We start from the raw sequence: 16670 nt of genomic DNA on the forward strand, positions 1-16670 counted from the left end.
ATTCTGAGATTAATTTTTTAAATTTAATTTCGCGATTTTTTTGGTTAAAGACCTCAACATAAGAAAGATAAATTTCGAAAAGGAGTAAGAAAGTAGTTTGATCTTTCAACTCTTAATTTGGGCAAAACATACGTTAGAGAGCGTTACAAGCGTTAGAGAACTGGAAGATTTTAACGCAATAAATCTTCCAGTTCTCTAACGCTGACCTTAAGATTCCGACCAACTAAGTTTAGGTAAAGAAATTAAAATCATTGAATAATCTTATCTTATCGGTATCTTTTTTTGTAGCCGACACTATGCAACGAGCGGGCGTGTCTCGGCAGCCTGATGGCTATCCCTGGTCGCGGAGATGTGCCCAGGGATCCTGAAGAGGTTCTCAACGACGCCAAGGACTTTCTCGGACAGTATTTTGCATCTATTCGTAGGTAAGATTAATGAATATCATTACATTTACTACCCAAAGATAAGATTACTTAAGAATGAATTATTGCACGAAGTCAAATACGTAAATATTATATTAATAAATAAAAGTAATATGTAATGTTTAATTATGTACTTGTCTATTATTAAAAAAATACAATATGTATTACGATTTTTTGTAAACTTTTTTTTTGTACGGAAATACATCAGGAAAAGCGTTTGCATGTAGCGTTTCCGAGTTCTACCTGTGTGAAGCTGGGTTGGATCGCTAGTTATATGCTAAAGCAGCCATACTACAAAAGCGATATTAAAATTTTTATAACCGTCATAACTTAAATACGCCAGTGAAATGACTGTTAAATTTTAATCAAGTTATTTCTCAAGACATGGGGAAATTTTAAGTTACGTGCAGCTGTTTAAAATTTGAATTTTAATGTTTTAAAACGAAATATCGTCTTGCAGAAAATTAGTTTTCACTGTACAAGACTCGTACCAAAAAAAAAGACAACAAAAATTCTTATACATGTATTGTAACACGGGAAACTGAAACTAAAATAAATATTTGAAAACATCAACAAATTGAGAATTATATTCACTTACATAGTTTCAAAACTGTTTGACATCTTATTTTTAATTTCGTTCTATTATATGTCACCCGTTTGTCTAGGGCTAATACGCCAGCTCACGAGGCGCGTTGGAAGGCAGTCCAGGAAGAGGTGGTAAAGTCGGGGACATACCAATTGACCACTACTGAATTGGTATTCGGCGCCAAACTCGCTTGGAGAAACGCTAGTAGATGCATTGGGAGAATACAATGGTCAAAACTACAGGTACTTTCATCATCATCATCAGCTCACTATACGTCCCCACCGAGGGGCTCGGAGCCTACCCCAAGTTAAGGGTGACTAGGCCATAGTCAACCACGCTGGCCAAGTGCGGGTTGGTTGACTTCACACATTATCATTGAATTTCTTCTCAGATATGTGCAGGTTGCATCACGATGTTTTCCTTCAACAGGTACTTTACTAATCTATTATTTTGAACAATTATGAACATGTTCGTTTGATTAAATATAAATACAGTTATAAATAAAACAAGACAATAAAGTGTAGTTGCAATTTGTTATTTTTTTTTTGGCTGAATTTTATAACTATTAAAATGTTTTCATTCTAACATTTTATTCATGCTAACAAAGGCTCGTGTTTTTTCTTTTAGACAATTTTTTTTTCTCTATTTTTTTGAATAAAAAAGTATGGACTTTGAAGTTATAAGCGAAAAAATGTTATATTATCAAATTATCAATTCAAAATGTTTGGAGTACAAATAAACCTCTTAGAAATGTTTATACATTTCTTATCATTTGTTTGAGTTTATTTTGATTTATATGCTTTCCAACATGATAAGCAATATTTTACATGCTTTTTTATAAAGTAATTATCACTAAAATGATTGTATTTAGTTGAAATCGACTGCATTATAGAAAAAAGTTTTATCGTCATCAAATGGTGCTCTGAGTATATATGTGTTTATTAATTTTCAATTTGAGCTTTGAATAAACTAAGAAAATAATGTTTGAATTAAGGATATTACTCTACGTTAAACGGAAAAATAAATTAAAATGCCGAAGGAGGCATCTCGTAATTATTTTAAAATTGAACGAATCATCTGCTCGGAGTGTTCTGCATTCAATTTGCGCTGTATCGGATAGAGGCGCGGCGAAAAAGTTAGATGTTATTTTTTTTAATTAGTCCGCTTGATTGAGCTGCCAACAACATAATAACATTACGAGTAATCCATTCGTTTGCTTTCATTCAGTTTCCTCGGTGGTTGTTAGGGATGAAGGCGACTTAAATAAGTATTACGAGACCACTTTTAAGTCCCTGTGATGTTCGCGAGTATTTTCATTATCGCGGTCTTTAAATGGATTGAGGTTAATCAGAATGAGGGGTTTAGGCTGGTTAATCTTGTTGGGGAGAATTTTAAAGTGATTAGATGTTAAATCCGATGGATGCTTACAAACGACTCCGGCTGCTGAATCTTTTTTCCAAAAATACTTAATGAACGCACAAGATGTTTGCTGTATCATTTTGAATGCTCTTTTCTGTTACATATTATTGTCGAATGAGAATACATAATTTGAGGCTTGTTTTAGGTATTCGACTGTAGGCAGGTAACTACTACTAGTGGTATGTTCGAGGCCCTCTGCAACCACATCAAGTACAGCACAAACAAAGGAAACATAAGGTAAAAATGTTTTAATATACAAACCTTAAAGACTTCATCAATAGTTTTCGGTAAACTAAAGTTTTGGCATCTAACATCGTATATTTTATCTGTAACATTTTTTAATAATTTTTAGAAATTTCTTTACAAATGAACCAAATCTCTGAGCTAACGAATTCTATTTCAGGTCAGCTATTACGGTATTTCCACAGCGCACAGACGGTAAACATGACTACAGGATATGGAATAGCCAGTTAATAAGCTATGCCGGGTACAGACAGCCGGACGGCACCGTGCTGGGAGACCCAATGCATTGCGAATTCACAGAGGTACGGGAACTACGGGAATAAGTAAAAAAATATGATGAAGTTTTTCACCGACGAAAATATTTTTCAATGTACGAAGTTGTTATGTTAGAAATAAAGGTTGAAAGGGAATTTTATGTTAGCAATTCATTGATATTTCAGTCATTGGTACTAACATATGCATCAGTATATAGAACTATAGTCGACGAACGAACTCAGACAATTGAGCGTTGAACTTTTATTTCGTACTAAGTATTTTTGAATTCATCCTTATAACAGTACTAAAAATGTTGAACAAAATTATTAGATATATTTTTAAAGCAAATTTGTGAATATATTCTGTTCGTAATTTAATAATCAAACCTTTATGATTAACGTCGACAAATAGGCTGTATCGAAAATGAAAAAGTTCAATTTACTCGCAGTCGGCCATTAATCACTCAAAATTGACTTATTGGAAATCGGCCGCACCTGGCCCGTTGTGTTAACAACACTTTCAAACTGTCGTTTACTTTTCATGAATATTTATTTCTTTACTCATCCCTCACATCAGTTCTATCAAATTATTTATTGCATCGGGCAACTCTGTCTTTGATTTTTTCTTTTTAATTTCATGAGAAGTAACGAACTTCTACATCAAACCCTTATTGACCTATTTAATCCTTTTAAATGTTGAAAAGTATTAAAGAATACTTCTAGTTATCCATTTCTTTTCTTCTCTATTTATATGTTATACATATTTTTCTTCTATATGTGACTTAAAGCAATTGTAGAGTTTTTCTATAATACGTTTATTGCAGTTGTGTCTCAAACTGGGATGGAAGCCTCCCCGCACGGCATGGGACATCTTGCCCCTGGTATTGTCAGCTAATGGAAAGGACCCGGACTACTTCGAAATCCCCCGGGACCTTGTCATGGAGATAAAGATGACCCATCCCAAGTAAGTGTATCGTCCAAGTGTCGTATTGTTCATCAAACTTCATTCTATTGTCAGCACAGGTCTAACAAATCTCGCTTTTATAGAAAGTGTTTTTTGAAGTTGTAATATTTTTCCTTGTACTCAAAACATTTATAAAATAATATATCTGGGTGATCTCAAAGTGTTCAGTATAGCATTTTTATCCATTCTAGTTGTAATCATAAATAACAGTTACTAACGTTAGTAATACGTGACATTTAGGTGAAAGGTTAACCTCCTTTAATTTAAAATAATCTCAGTTCACCTCAGTAAAGACTAAAAACTTGTGAGCTTGTTTACATTTTTCTTTCGGACATCAAATAAGTATTACAAGGCACTTTTAAAGCAACACGGTGCCGTTTACCATCAGAGATTTATGCGCACATAAAAACCAAGAAGAATGCATATTGTGGGCGCTCAGAGGTAAAACTCGCAAATAGCCAACAACGGCCCATACGGAGTAGATTGCTCATCGTAAAAGCGTGGTCCAGTGATCTCCAATCTGCGTTTATCGCCTATAAATCTGCGCCTATTCAATAATGTATCGCCATTGATATTGTTAACAGGCGTTAATGTGTTATAAAAAGCGTGATAAGTTCTGATTGTGTAGCCGCTGATAGCTTCCATGACGGAAAATGGTTTAGAAATAAAGTTTAAGTTATTGACTATTAAATACAGTTCCTTTTTTTGTTACAATTTTGTATAGAATGCAATATTTTCTATCCTCGAAAAGTACAGAGTACAGATAACGACATAATTAAAATGACGTGTTGGTTAATCTCATTAGACATCTGTATATTGCACCTATACTTTTTTGTACACCATACCTACGTCTACAATTCCACTCTGTGGACACAATTAATATCCGTTTTTAAGTTGTCTTTTTGTCACTCCCTTTTTAAATATATAAATATTTAAAAAGTTTACTTGAATATTTTTCATGTACTTTATTTTACATGGATATAATAATACGATCAAATCAAGAGATAAAAGAATTTTTTGATTAAATTTTACAATTCGCAGAAAAAATCGAAAATCAATTTTTGGGACCACGTTAAATGTTTTTTTCAAATGCGGGATCGATGGGGACTTTTCAGAATTCACATAATATAATGCTATTCCGACTATGCCTTCCGATTTTCAGCTCTATTCGAATTAATGTAGCTTCAATACCTTAAATTGACCATACTATTAAGTTCTAAACAAATCCTTCCACATATTGTTATGACGTGTGTTATATTTCCCTACACAATTACTCATGTCTCTAAACATAAATAATCGAACTACGTTTGCGTCATATTGAGCCGCAGATTCTGTGAAGTCTCACTTAGCCACCAGACAAATCGTCTTTGTTCTCTACGTTGCCGTGAACCGTGTTATTTCGAATGTCCAAAAAGTTATATAAATATGACGTCACATGTAGAAAAATTTCAAATAACATAGTATAAAAAATTAGTGTGTAATAAATATGTTGAACTTATTTTAATGTTATCAAGTCGTAATAGAACTCTACCTCATAATTTAGTCTCAGAATTCTTAGTAAGATATGTATTAAGACTTTTAATAAAGCAAAACAAAGGAAAAAAAAATTGAAGATTCAAAAGAAAGACAATTTGCTTTTCAGATTCCATTTCATTTCCATCGCAAATCTTGTATACTTAAATACTTAACACCTGTTCTTTCAAAAAAATACCCATGTTAGTAGTCTTAAGTACTTAACAAGTATTCAATAATATCGTCACACTTGATCGGGTTAGGTTTAAAACCTTTTAGGTTATCTTCTCAACATTTCCCACTACGTAAAGTTCTACCTGTCTTATGTCACGTATTACTGTGAAACTCCACAGTCTCTACACTTGTTGTGACGCATATTGTTGTCTCTTTTTTTTGAAAGAGAAAAAAAGCGATGACAATATGACATGACTTTTTCCTGTACAGTTACGAATGGTTCGAGGAACTGGATCTGCGTTGGTACGCGCTCCCCGCTGTCTCTAACATGCGCTTCGATTGTGGCGGTATTGAGTTTACAGCTAATGCCTTCAATGGTTGGTACATGAGTACCGAAATCGGATGCCGAAACTTCTGCGATACCAACCGTCTTAATATGCTAGAGGTTAGTAGTTTTAATGAACATTATTTGTAAAAAAGGCCATGAGAGGTTACACGAAAGTAAACAATAGAAAACAACTATGTACTAATTTCAAGAATTAAAACAAAGAAAAGCTTTACCATTGTGTTCACTGTAGTATAATGTTCGATATTTAACGCATTGCAACTTTCTGGACTTTACTAATGAAAAAAAAAAATTCAACACCAATCATCATCAACCATCGTCATATCCAGATTGTTGTTACGATGTTTTTATTTTTGGTTAATATAGTTTAAAAAATCAATTTTGGGTCTTTTAATATTTTTTGTCAAAAGATTAAATCAAAATTTATAAATTCTATTCCTGTTTTTAAACATTCCTATCGTGTTCGCTGAAACTTTGTTCCTTCCGCTTAATTTGATTTATTTGGTTTCTATTTAATTATTTGCAAGCTTGAATTGAAAATGACTACTGACAAAATAAGCATTCGTGTTTCCGGAAGAAAAACAAGCGCAAAGAATTTAAAATTCTCTTGAAGTGCGGAAAAACTTTGATTTAATCTACAAAGTCCAGGAAGAGTTCAGTTAGTATGTCTTGCTCCTAGTCTGAATCGAAGTCTTAACAAAAATGTTATCAGAGAAATATCTATGAAAATTTCAAAGGCAGAAAATTAAAAGATAAATAATTCCTATAAGTTCTTTGGGCTTAAATCATAGAATATACTTTTATTGCTTTATATATCACTAGGTTTTGTCTGCGACGCCGTCCGCGCGGCATTAAAAAAAACCTTATTAGTAGCTTATGAGTTAGCTTACAAACTATGTTCTACATCAATTCCAAATTTCATCAATATCCGTTTCTCCGTTTCGGACATACCCAGTAACAAACATCCAAATTTTCCAATAACATTAGAAAGAAGTAATGGATAAACAATACATTAATAAAGTTTATGACTAGTTAACTTATGCGTTGTTATTTATGTTAACTTTATTTTTTATTTAATAGAAAGTGGCACAGAGTATGGGTTTGGACACCAGAACTCCGGTAAACTTGTGGAAAGACAAAGCCCTCGTGGAAGTTAACGTAGCAGTACTGCATAGTTTCCAGCAGCAAAACGCTACCATTGTTGACCATCATACAGCCTCCGAAAGCTTCATCAAGCATCTCGATAATGAAAACAGACTGAGGTGAGTAAAATACACTATGTTTTATTTTTATGCTGTATTTCTGCGAATATAAAATAAATAGTAGCAAAATTTTGTAGACTGTAAAAAGGTTTAATATTTCATTACGAGGCGGCAAACGAGAAAGCGACCACGAGGATACGCCGAAATAATAAAGAGAAGGATAGCCCATAGACATCCATAATTGCAGATGCCTTTAACGGACAGAGGTGGAGACGCACATATAGAGAATATTTCCCCTTCCTATGCGTCCCCGTCTTTCGTCAAATCTACTTTGAAAGGGAAAGAAGTCTAAAATTAATCAATTATAAATAGAACCCAAATAAAAAATACAAAGATAATTTTAACACTGAAACGAGTTCATCACATCACATTTACTACGTTACAATACGTTTGTCCTGTTCACGATTCAAAAGCCATTAAACAATCAACACGAGCCTCGCAGCTCGCAGCCGTCTGTGGATACAATAAACAATACAGATGTGCCGTGTGTACAAACAAATCGGCCGACATCGTGTGATCGTTTGTCGCAACAACTCCATTTGCACGCACTTTAGTCAATAGTAAATTAGACCTACGTTACGATATTGTGACGTCAGATTTTCGAAATCAATTCTGCGTCTTTTTTATAACGTATTGAATAGTATGTAGTGTAGATATAGTAATAACATAAGTATTTGTTTAGATTGTTTGGTTTATTTTATTACACGTGTTAATTAGCATAAGCAATGCACGGAACATATTAATAAAGAAAACATGTTATAAATATTACAAGAAGTGTCACTTAAATGTGTATCTTATTTTTAATTCATAAATTTAGTTTTTAACATTAAAACAATTTACATATTTCAATAGGTCTGGTTGCCCCGCTGATTGGATTTGGATTGTGCCACCTATGTCCTCTTCAATAACACCCGTGTTCCATCAAGAGATGGCGCTTTATTACTTAAGACCTGCTTATGAATATCAGGTAAAATGTAATAAAAAATATTTCTAGATAAAAGACATTACAGTCATGGCATAATACTCTTTAATTTTAGTCAAAAAGACACAAAAATACGTCTGGTTTCGAGACATTTTATTAAGTGAGTGTTATACATTAATTAAGCATTCCTAAAAAGTATTCTAAATCCGAACAACATAACAATACTTTGCTAAAATTTGTTAAGGAACCTGCATGGAAGACTCATCAATGGCAAAAATCAAAGCCAATCACGGGCAAGAGGCCTATCAACAGAAAATTCCACTTCAAGCAAATTGCACGCGCCGTCAAATTTACGTCTAAACTGTTCGGCCGGGCTCTATCTAAGAGGATCAAGGCGACGGTACTGTATGCTACAGAAACTGGTAAATCTGAGCAGTATGCAAAGGAGCTAGGAGTCATTTTCGGACACGCTTTCAACGCTCAGGTAAAATAACAAGCACCAATTAAACTACTAATTTTAAAATTAATCAATCGATAAAATTGTTATTGACATAAAATATCTCTCTTGTGTATATTTTCTTCGCATTTTTATAAGAAAAATTATCATTTCATTAATAATTAATTTAATTAATAAATATCCATATAGCTTAAGATAAAACTTCGAAAGAATTTACTAAATTCACATTATTAATGTGTCAAACAGGTGCATTGTATGGCAGACTACGATATCACATCTATAGAGCACGAAGCTTTGCTTCTAGTTGTTACGTCCACATTCGGAAACGGAGATCCACCAGAAAATGGCGTGGTAAGAATATTTAGATCTTTTTTGGTCAATAACTATTTTGGTTAACATCTATCTCTATAATTCTTATTGAAATATTCGCTAATAAACCCATTAATCAAGTAAACAATATATCAAAATTAAATAGTTTTAATTTGTCTCCTTTTAGGCTTTTGGTGAACATCTCTGCGAAATTTTATATACCGATCAAGTTGGCGCTGAAGATTCCACAGGGTAAATATCATTATGATTGTATGCTTTTTTAAGATGTTTAACAACCATCATTTAACAATTTCCTAACTGTTTAAGGTCTCAAATGCTGACACCAAAGTCATTCATCAAGGCGAACAGTCAAATAGAGCTCCAGCGTTATGCCTCTGGCAATCCAAAACAACTGAACAGATTGGAATCTTTGAAAGGTGTTATAATTTATTTAATTATTTGTATTTTAATTACTTATATATGAATACTAATGTTTAATTTGTGATACAGGAAGTGCTACTGACGCCACATCCATTGATAGTTTCGGCCCATTAAGCAATGTCCGCTTCGCCGTTTTCGCTCTCGGCTCGAGCGCTTATCCGAATTTCTGTAACTTCGGGAAATACGTGGATAAGTTGCTCGGAGACCTTGGAGGTGAACGTATTCATGACGTCGCTACTGGCGATGAAATGTGTGGCCAAGATCAAGCCTTCCGAAAGTGGGCCTCCAGCGTTTTTAACGTATGTCGAAACCTGTTTTTACTGCCATTGTTTTATAATCAGGCAATCTTAATACGTAATATTTAATTATTTCCTGTAGTTAAAATTACTAATACAATATTTGTCTTTTATGAAACATATTCGTTTTGATCGTGTAGAAATTTCAAAGGTTTTGTGATATTTACTTAAATTCCGTTAAACATAATTTAAAAAACATTAAAAGTCATAAAGTTTTGGATCCGCCTTGAGATGATCGAAATCGAATTTGATTAACGGTTATTAGGTAATTAAAAGTTAATAGGTATTACGGTTGTAAATAATTTAGAAATAACCTCACACTTCAGAAATTAATATTTTGATTCCATAAAAACAACCCATTTTTGACTATAGGTGGCATGTGAGACATTCTGCTTAGATGATGACGAAACTCTTCAAGAGGCAAAGCGAGCACTGGGTTCTGTGACACTAAGTGAAGAGACTGTTAGGTTTGCCCATCCCGCGTGTCGTCCTCCAGCACTACCTGTAGCTTTGCAGTCTGCTTTGAACCGACAACTAGTAACATGCGTGGTCAAAGCTAACAAAGACTTGGGAGATTCTTCAGCAGAAAGATCTACGATCTTCATTGATTTGGAACCAAAGGTAAAACAGATTGAATCATAAAGATTATTTTCATCATCCATAGTGTATTCATGAAAAAAAAACCGGTTTTTCTACAGAGTGAAATTAAGTATGATCCTGGAGACCATGTCGGAATTATCGCTTGCAATCGGAAAGAGTTGGTGGATACTCTATTGGCACGTTTGAAAGACGTCAATGATTACGATGAACCAGTGCAACTACAGTTGATGAAAGAGACTCACACATCAAGTGGTAATTACTTTAATATTCTTAACTTTTACTGTTTGTATAAGGATCACCATTTTAAAATATAATTCGTGTTTTAGGACCCGTAAAATCTTGGGAACCGCATGAAAGACTTCCTGCCATAAGCGTTCGCGATTTATTTACAAGATTTTTAGATATAACAACACCACCAACTACAATTCTTTTACAATATTTAGCCAAGACTTGTGACAATGAAGATGAGAGGAAACAACTTAACGTTTTAGCTTCGGTAAGCGTCACAAAGACACTCATTTATACCTAGCCTGTAATTAGGTCACTTATCACGTTGTTATTTTCCTTAGGATCCAGCGGCTTACGAGGATTGGCGTCACTTCCGTTTCCCGACGCTTCCTGAGGTGTTAGACCAGTTTCCTTCAGCGAAGCCAAGTGCATCTCTGCTGGCGGCTTTGCTGTCGCCATTGCAACCAAGATTCTATTCAATCTCATCCTCTCCTCTCGCTCACCCGAAACGATTGCATCTTACTGTCGCAGTTGTTACATACCGAACACAAGGTGAATAAAAATCGTATAAAAACGTAATATAGGTATATTAAAACCTCTCAGGCTTGCCAAGATGACAATGAATTAATTGACTATCAAAGTACTTTATTTCTAAGATAATTTTGTTTACACCAACGATATGAATAAGAAGTAGTAACCGGAGTCTCTAATTCGATTAATGACATTATTGAACAAAAAAAAAAAATGAGTACATGATCTAATTAATAAATCATTACTATGCGACGAATCAATCCTATGTTTTTTTTTTATAAGAAACATAATCATAAGTAAACACGGGGAGGATGTTTGTTATCAATAGACGAGGAAATATTAAAATGATGTCATGTTCAAACAGATGGTGAAGGTCCTGTCCATTACGGTGTTTGTTCAAATTATCTCATGGATCGTAAACCAGGCGACGAGGTTTATCTATTCATACGGAGGTAAGCGTTATGTTGCAGAAAAATTCACGAATTACGAACCAAATGGTGTGTTATGATAGTCTTATGAGTTTCTTTTTTTAGCGCTCCAAACTTCCACCTTCCACAAGATCTGTCAGTTCCTCTAATACTAATCGGTCCTGGTACCGGAATTGCGCCTTTCCGTGGTTTTTGGCATCATCGACGAGCTCAATTGACATCTAGAACTCGTTCGACGGCGGGACCCGTATGGCTGTTTTTCGGATGTCGAACTAAAACAATGGACTTGTACCGGGAAGAAAAGGAACAAGCGCTCAAGGAGGGTGTGCTCTCAAAAGTTTTTCTCGCATTGTCGCGAGAGAAAAATGTTCCGAAAGTAAGTTTATTGACACGATTCGTTTATTTTTATTATCTGAATATTTTATATTACTTGCGTATATTTAGTTATTATAATATTTCATGCGTTTTTATTGTTGTGTCCATTTTTTAGCTAATATCTATTGAAAGAGGACATCTGAATCCACTTTTATCATCCATTGAAATCATATTTATGTACTTTTGCGAAATGTTATTTTTATAATTGATTTGTTAAATACGAATTTCATTTTGGAAGTCCACATGTATAATTGTTTCTCAGTAATCCGTCCGTCAGTATCCGTCACGATGCCACTAGTCAGTTTGATAATTATTATTTTTAATATAAAAATGTGCTTGCTTTGATTTGGTAGTTTGATTGATCGGTGACAACACTTGGACGTAGGAATTTCGCACTTCGAGTCAAGTGTTACTGTTTTACGATCACTCAATTTACAATAGTTACTTTTTGAAGAATGTAGAATTTTCACTAGCATCCTGATTATAGATGTACGTGCAAGAGGTAGCCGAAAAGGAAGGTGCGGAAATACACGACTTACTTGTCAACCACGGCGCACATTTCTACGTGTGTGGTGACTGCAAGATGGCAGAGGACGTCCACCAAAAGTTAAAAGGAATCATCAAGAAGCACGGCGCGATGACCGACGAACAAGTGCACAACTTCATGTTTTTGCTTAAGGTAAGTAAGCGGTGTTGTCCCAGTTACATTTATTTACTTTTTAATATATTGATGTTGTCTATATCCACTGTTCGAAGCGGTCAAAAAGAAGAATCCGAATTTATAAAGTCAATATGCATGATCTAGGAAATTGGATCGTTAGATGCAGACAAGTGTATCCTTATGGTTTGCCTATCATTCAGCGGATTATGTAAACTATAACAATTAGTATTTGTTATTTAAATAGGTCAGTGTGTTATATCTATCAATAACAGTGGTTATGTTAATTAACAGTGTACATTTTATCCCGGTAGCATATGAGTTAACGTTTACCAATTACTTTAATAAAATGTACCAGTTATTAATTATAAATAAACTAACTCATGTAACAATAATCCTTTTATTATTAGGAGGAGAATCGCTACCACGAGGATATATTTGGGATCACGCTGCGCACGGCCGAGGTCCACAGTGCTTCCCGAGAGTCTGCAAGGAGGAACAGAGTGGCCGTGCAGCCATGACGCCGGTCCTCCATGTATCCCCAGTACTCTCACTTCCCTCAAAATACCCGTTTCCCTCAAAACTCTTACACTTAACTATGCTCATGAAATTATTTCTTATATAACGCGAATGCTACTTATTGAAATTAAACTTATTTTACGGATTTTTTCGTGTTTGTTTTTTGTTTTAATTCTCATTGTTGAATTAAAACAAAAAATACAAAATACTCTCAATATTAAGAGAAAATTAAATAAAATCCGTAAAGTCTGCATAATTTCAATCCGCGTTCTGAAATGTAATGTCGCTTCATATCTTAAAAATAAAATATTTAATAAATTATTGTAAGTTTTATCAAATCGAACATTAAAAATTAAAAAAAAATGATATTTATAACTATTTGAATTTAAAATGTTTTATGAATACGGCTTTGTAAATTTATGGAATCTCAAAAAAGTTTTCAATATTTCAAATTCAATTTAAATGAAATACTATTTTGAAACATGTTTTATTTAAATTAAATAACTTGAACTTTTTATCGGTTGTGTTTAAATTTAATTTATTCATGTGTAATAATTAACATATGGATCAATAACATTATGTTGTATTTTTTCTTAACAATTTTTATTACGTTATCTATGAGACTTGTAATTTATTTATATAAAAATATACTATTAACTATACTTAATTATTTAGATTAGTATTTAATGCAGGGATTAACAATTTTTAAGCGCACAAGCATTTATTTAATTTAAACATATTTTTATTTACGAATTTTAAGACATAGGAATTAAAATTATTTTGTTATAATTGTTATGTTTAGTATTTTTAACAAAAATGTTTTATATTAAAAATATTTCAAAATACTTACAATTTTGTTTTTAAAGATTTAATATTTATTTATATTTCAAATGAAAGGAGTAAAATACTTTATTAAAAAGTGCTTAAAACAACGATACATTTTATAAACTGTGTGGGACAGAGTTAACTTATTTTTAGTTAATTTTTTCCAAGGGTTTAGACACATGTCATGACTTTGCAATACTATGTCAATATTTCTATACTTCAACACGCTAGTTTGTAATTGTTGATGTTTAAATTCGTGAAGAAAATATTTTTTAAAAGCTCATAGATAAAAAATATATTATTGAAAATCTTTTTCCTATAATTTTTTTTTTACCAATTTTTCATAAAGAAAATTTTTCTCAGCTACCTATGATACCGCGAACAATCTCTTTTGCTACAGTCCTATATTGAATATCTTGAACTTTGTGATTTTAAAATCTAGTCGTAAGAAAAGTATTCATATTTTCTATTATCCGTATTTTAAATTTATTATACAAGAACCTTCCTAATAAACAATATTTCTGTATTAATATAAAATTTTAATAAATAATATAATTGTCTCCTAATTATTAATTAATATAAAATATTTACGAACGTAATTTTTTCAAATATTTATTCGCCAAATATTGTAATTATTACTCACATCAGATTTCATATTGCACCATTTTAAAAATTGACGAATAGTATTTGACAGCTTTCAAATATTTAAATACATATTTACGTTCAAATACTTCTTTTATTTAAAAATTTAATAACATTACCTCTGTCCTAATAAAACAATCATTTGTTGATAAAGTGGCCTGACGTACAAAAAAGTAATATTATTCAATGAAGCCGTTTCATTTAATAACCATGTTGTGTTGGTTGTACAAAATATATATACATTTTTATGCAAATATTAAAGACATCAATATAGGAAAATTATATTTAAAAAGTACGTATATGTCTTATTCGTAAACCTCAATGTATTTAAATAATTGACAGCACTTAAAATCAATAAAGTGGTAAAGTGATGATTGTGGATGACTCAGTACTATGACAATGTTGGCCTGTTATTTATCAAATAAAGTTCCTTCGTATTGAAAAAATGTTTCTTTTTATACTCTACGTGCAATCGTAAGGTTTAAAAGGTTTGAAGAAAAAAATTAGATAGATATCAATTTAATATTAATGCAGGAGAATTATAACTGGAATTTATTCTATGACTTTTTGAAAATAATAATGTATTTATCCTTTGTCTTAAGGACGAATTCTTAAATACAAACGTCATCTACTAATGCTAAAAACATAATAATATTTATAGTATTAGGGCCGCCATATACGAACAGTTTCAAGCAGTCGACAGCAGCTTTCAACATTCAGCGTGCTGCAGCAAGCATTTTTTGGGGCGACAATTCTGTTGACGGGTTGAACCCACCACTGTCAACTGCTGTAGCCGTCCGTGAACTGTCGCCCTTATTTAATATTTAATCAAAAGGAAACAAATTAAATCAAAACAACAATATCCATTGACGCATTTGCATTGAAAATGCCATTAATTAAATTTTATTTTTAACTTGATCCGAACTATTTTTGTAGTACCATGGACAATAAATTGTCACGTCAACTGTCTTGAGGAATAATCCCAAAACTTTTTTTTTTAATTTATACACTCGTGTCCTTTTCTGTGCCTTTAATAATGACGAATGCATAACAAACATATTTACATTTGCTCATAATAAAAAAATTCTTTTAAATGTGAAAATGGTTTGAAGTTAAAGTCCCGTTGTAATCGGTCTAGCTTTTTCGGAGATTATACGATATAAACGCACACTTGCGGACAGACAATCAATGAGACAGACAATAATTAAAAAAAAAAATGGATTTTATTTACAAACAATGCAAAAACATAATGTTCACGAAATATGAATATTTTTTTTTTTTTACATTATAAAGACACTCCAATTTTATTCATTTTATCGATAGATTAAGGTTTATTTTATTTAATTCTCGTTGAATTTTAAGATAATGCAATTCATTCACAGTAGGGTCTTCCCAATTAAACGAGCGTAAATATTGTAAGCGAACGCCTCATATTTTAACGGAACGACAGACACGACATGTGCGGTGTCAGGTATTTAATATATGAAGGGATTCCCTAATGCTAAATCTTTTACAGAATTATGATTCACATCTAACTCCATTGAAATTCAATTGGTTCTTACAAAGCATAATAAAGAGGATTGTCCTTTGCATTCATTCTAAACAGTACAATGGTATGAAAGTTCTAGGTAAATAAAAGAGAAATGAATTTGCTTGTACCGGTCATCAGCAAAAATGCATCAAAATCTGGACGTAGATAACAACGAAATTCGTTACCTTGTCACCTTCACCTTGATACCTCAATTAGTCTCTTGACCTTGACTGGATCTTGATGTATTTTTAGGAGACTTAACGTACCGGCCAATTGAATGAATTGATATACAAGTATACAGTGTACATTGCTACTTTGTTCAGTAATTCTGTGAGATACAACCATACATAAGAAGTAATCTATGAAACACATATTTATAATATACGTTGAAGTTATTGGCTGTTCTTTATTATTATTTAAGAACCGGCTCTGAGGCAAATTTCGTAGACAAGATCTAATTCAATAAATATTAAAAATAAAACATAAAACAGATCATCGGTAAATATTTTGATGTTTCTTGTTTCATTTACAACCGAAATAAACATCTATTGGAGTCTTAGTATTATTTAAATTATAGAAATGTGGATTTGCCATCACTGTTACCTTGATCAGGGGTGTTCAAGTCCGGTTCGTTGTCTCACTGATTGCGTGACGTGTTGATTGTTTTTTTTTTCACGGGCAATGTGTCTCAACCGCGGCCCGGTTGCCGAGACAACCGCGTAGTCT

At 32.7% G+C, this 16670-nt stretch overlaps 1 protein-coding gene across 1 annotated transcript; it reads left to right on the top strand.

The window, feature by feature from the left end:
* The first annotated feature begins 1113 nt into the window (after positions 1-1113).
* LOC106718432 (nitric oxide synthase-like protein) lies at positions 1114-13007 on the top strand. Its single transcript, XM_014512511.2, has 20 exons — positions 1114-1250; positions 2573-2664; positions 2831-2972; positions 3749-3888; positions 5845-6019; positions 7001-7182; positions 8035-8149; positions 8349-8588; positions 8808-8912; positions 9058-9122; positions 9198-9307; positions 9381-9610; positions 9980-10228; positions 10306-10459; positions 10534-10703; positions 10777-10987; positions 11331-11418; positions 11500-11770; positions 12257-12448; positions 12838-13007. Exons 2-20 carry the CDS (start codon positions 2609-2611, stop codon positions 12946-12948), a joined length of 3006 nt encoding a protein of 1001 aa, XP_014367997.2. The 5' UTR covers positions 1114-1250; positions 2573-2608; the 3' UTR covers positions 12949-13007.
* The last annotated feature ends 3663 nt before the right edge of the window (positions 13008-16670 follow it).

Source organism: Papilio machaon, chromosome 4 (genome assembly GCF_912999745.1).
Source record: "Papilio machaon chromosome 4, ilPapMach1.1, whole genome shotgun sequence".
NCBI lineage: Eukaryota > Metazoa > Arthropoda > Insecta > Lepidoptera > Papilionidae > Papilio > Papilio machaon.

Excerpts from the sequence above, each read along its gene's own strand:
- LOC106718432 (XM_014512511.2), top strand. The coding sequence starts at position 2,609 with ATGTTCGAGGCCCTCTGCAACCACATCAAGTACAGCACAAACAAAGGA. Across the intron at positions 2,973-3,748 it reads TGCATTGCGAATTCACAGAG|TTGTGTCTCAAACTGGGATG; the intron begins GTACGGGAACTA and ends CGTTTATTGCAG. Across the intron at positions 9,611-9,979 it reads GGGCCTCCAGCGTTTTTAAC|GTGGCATGTGAGACATTCTG; the intron begins GTATGTCGAAAC and ends TTTTGACTATAG.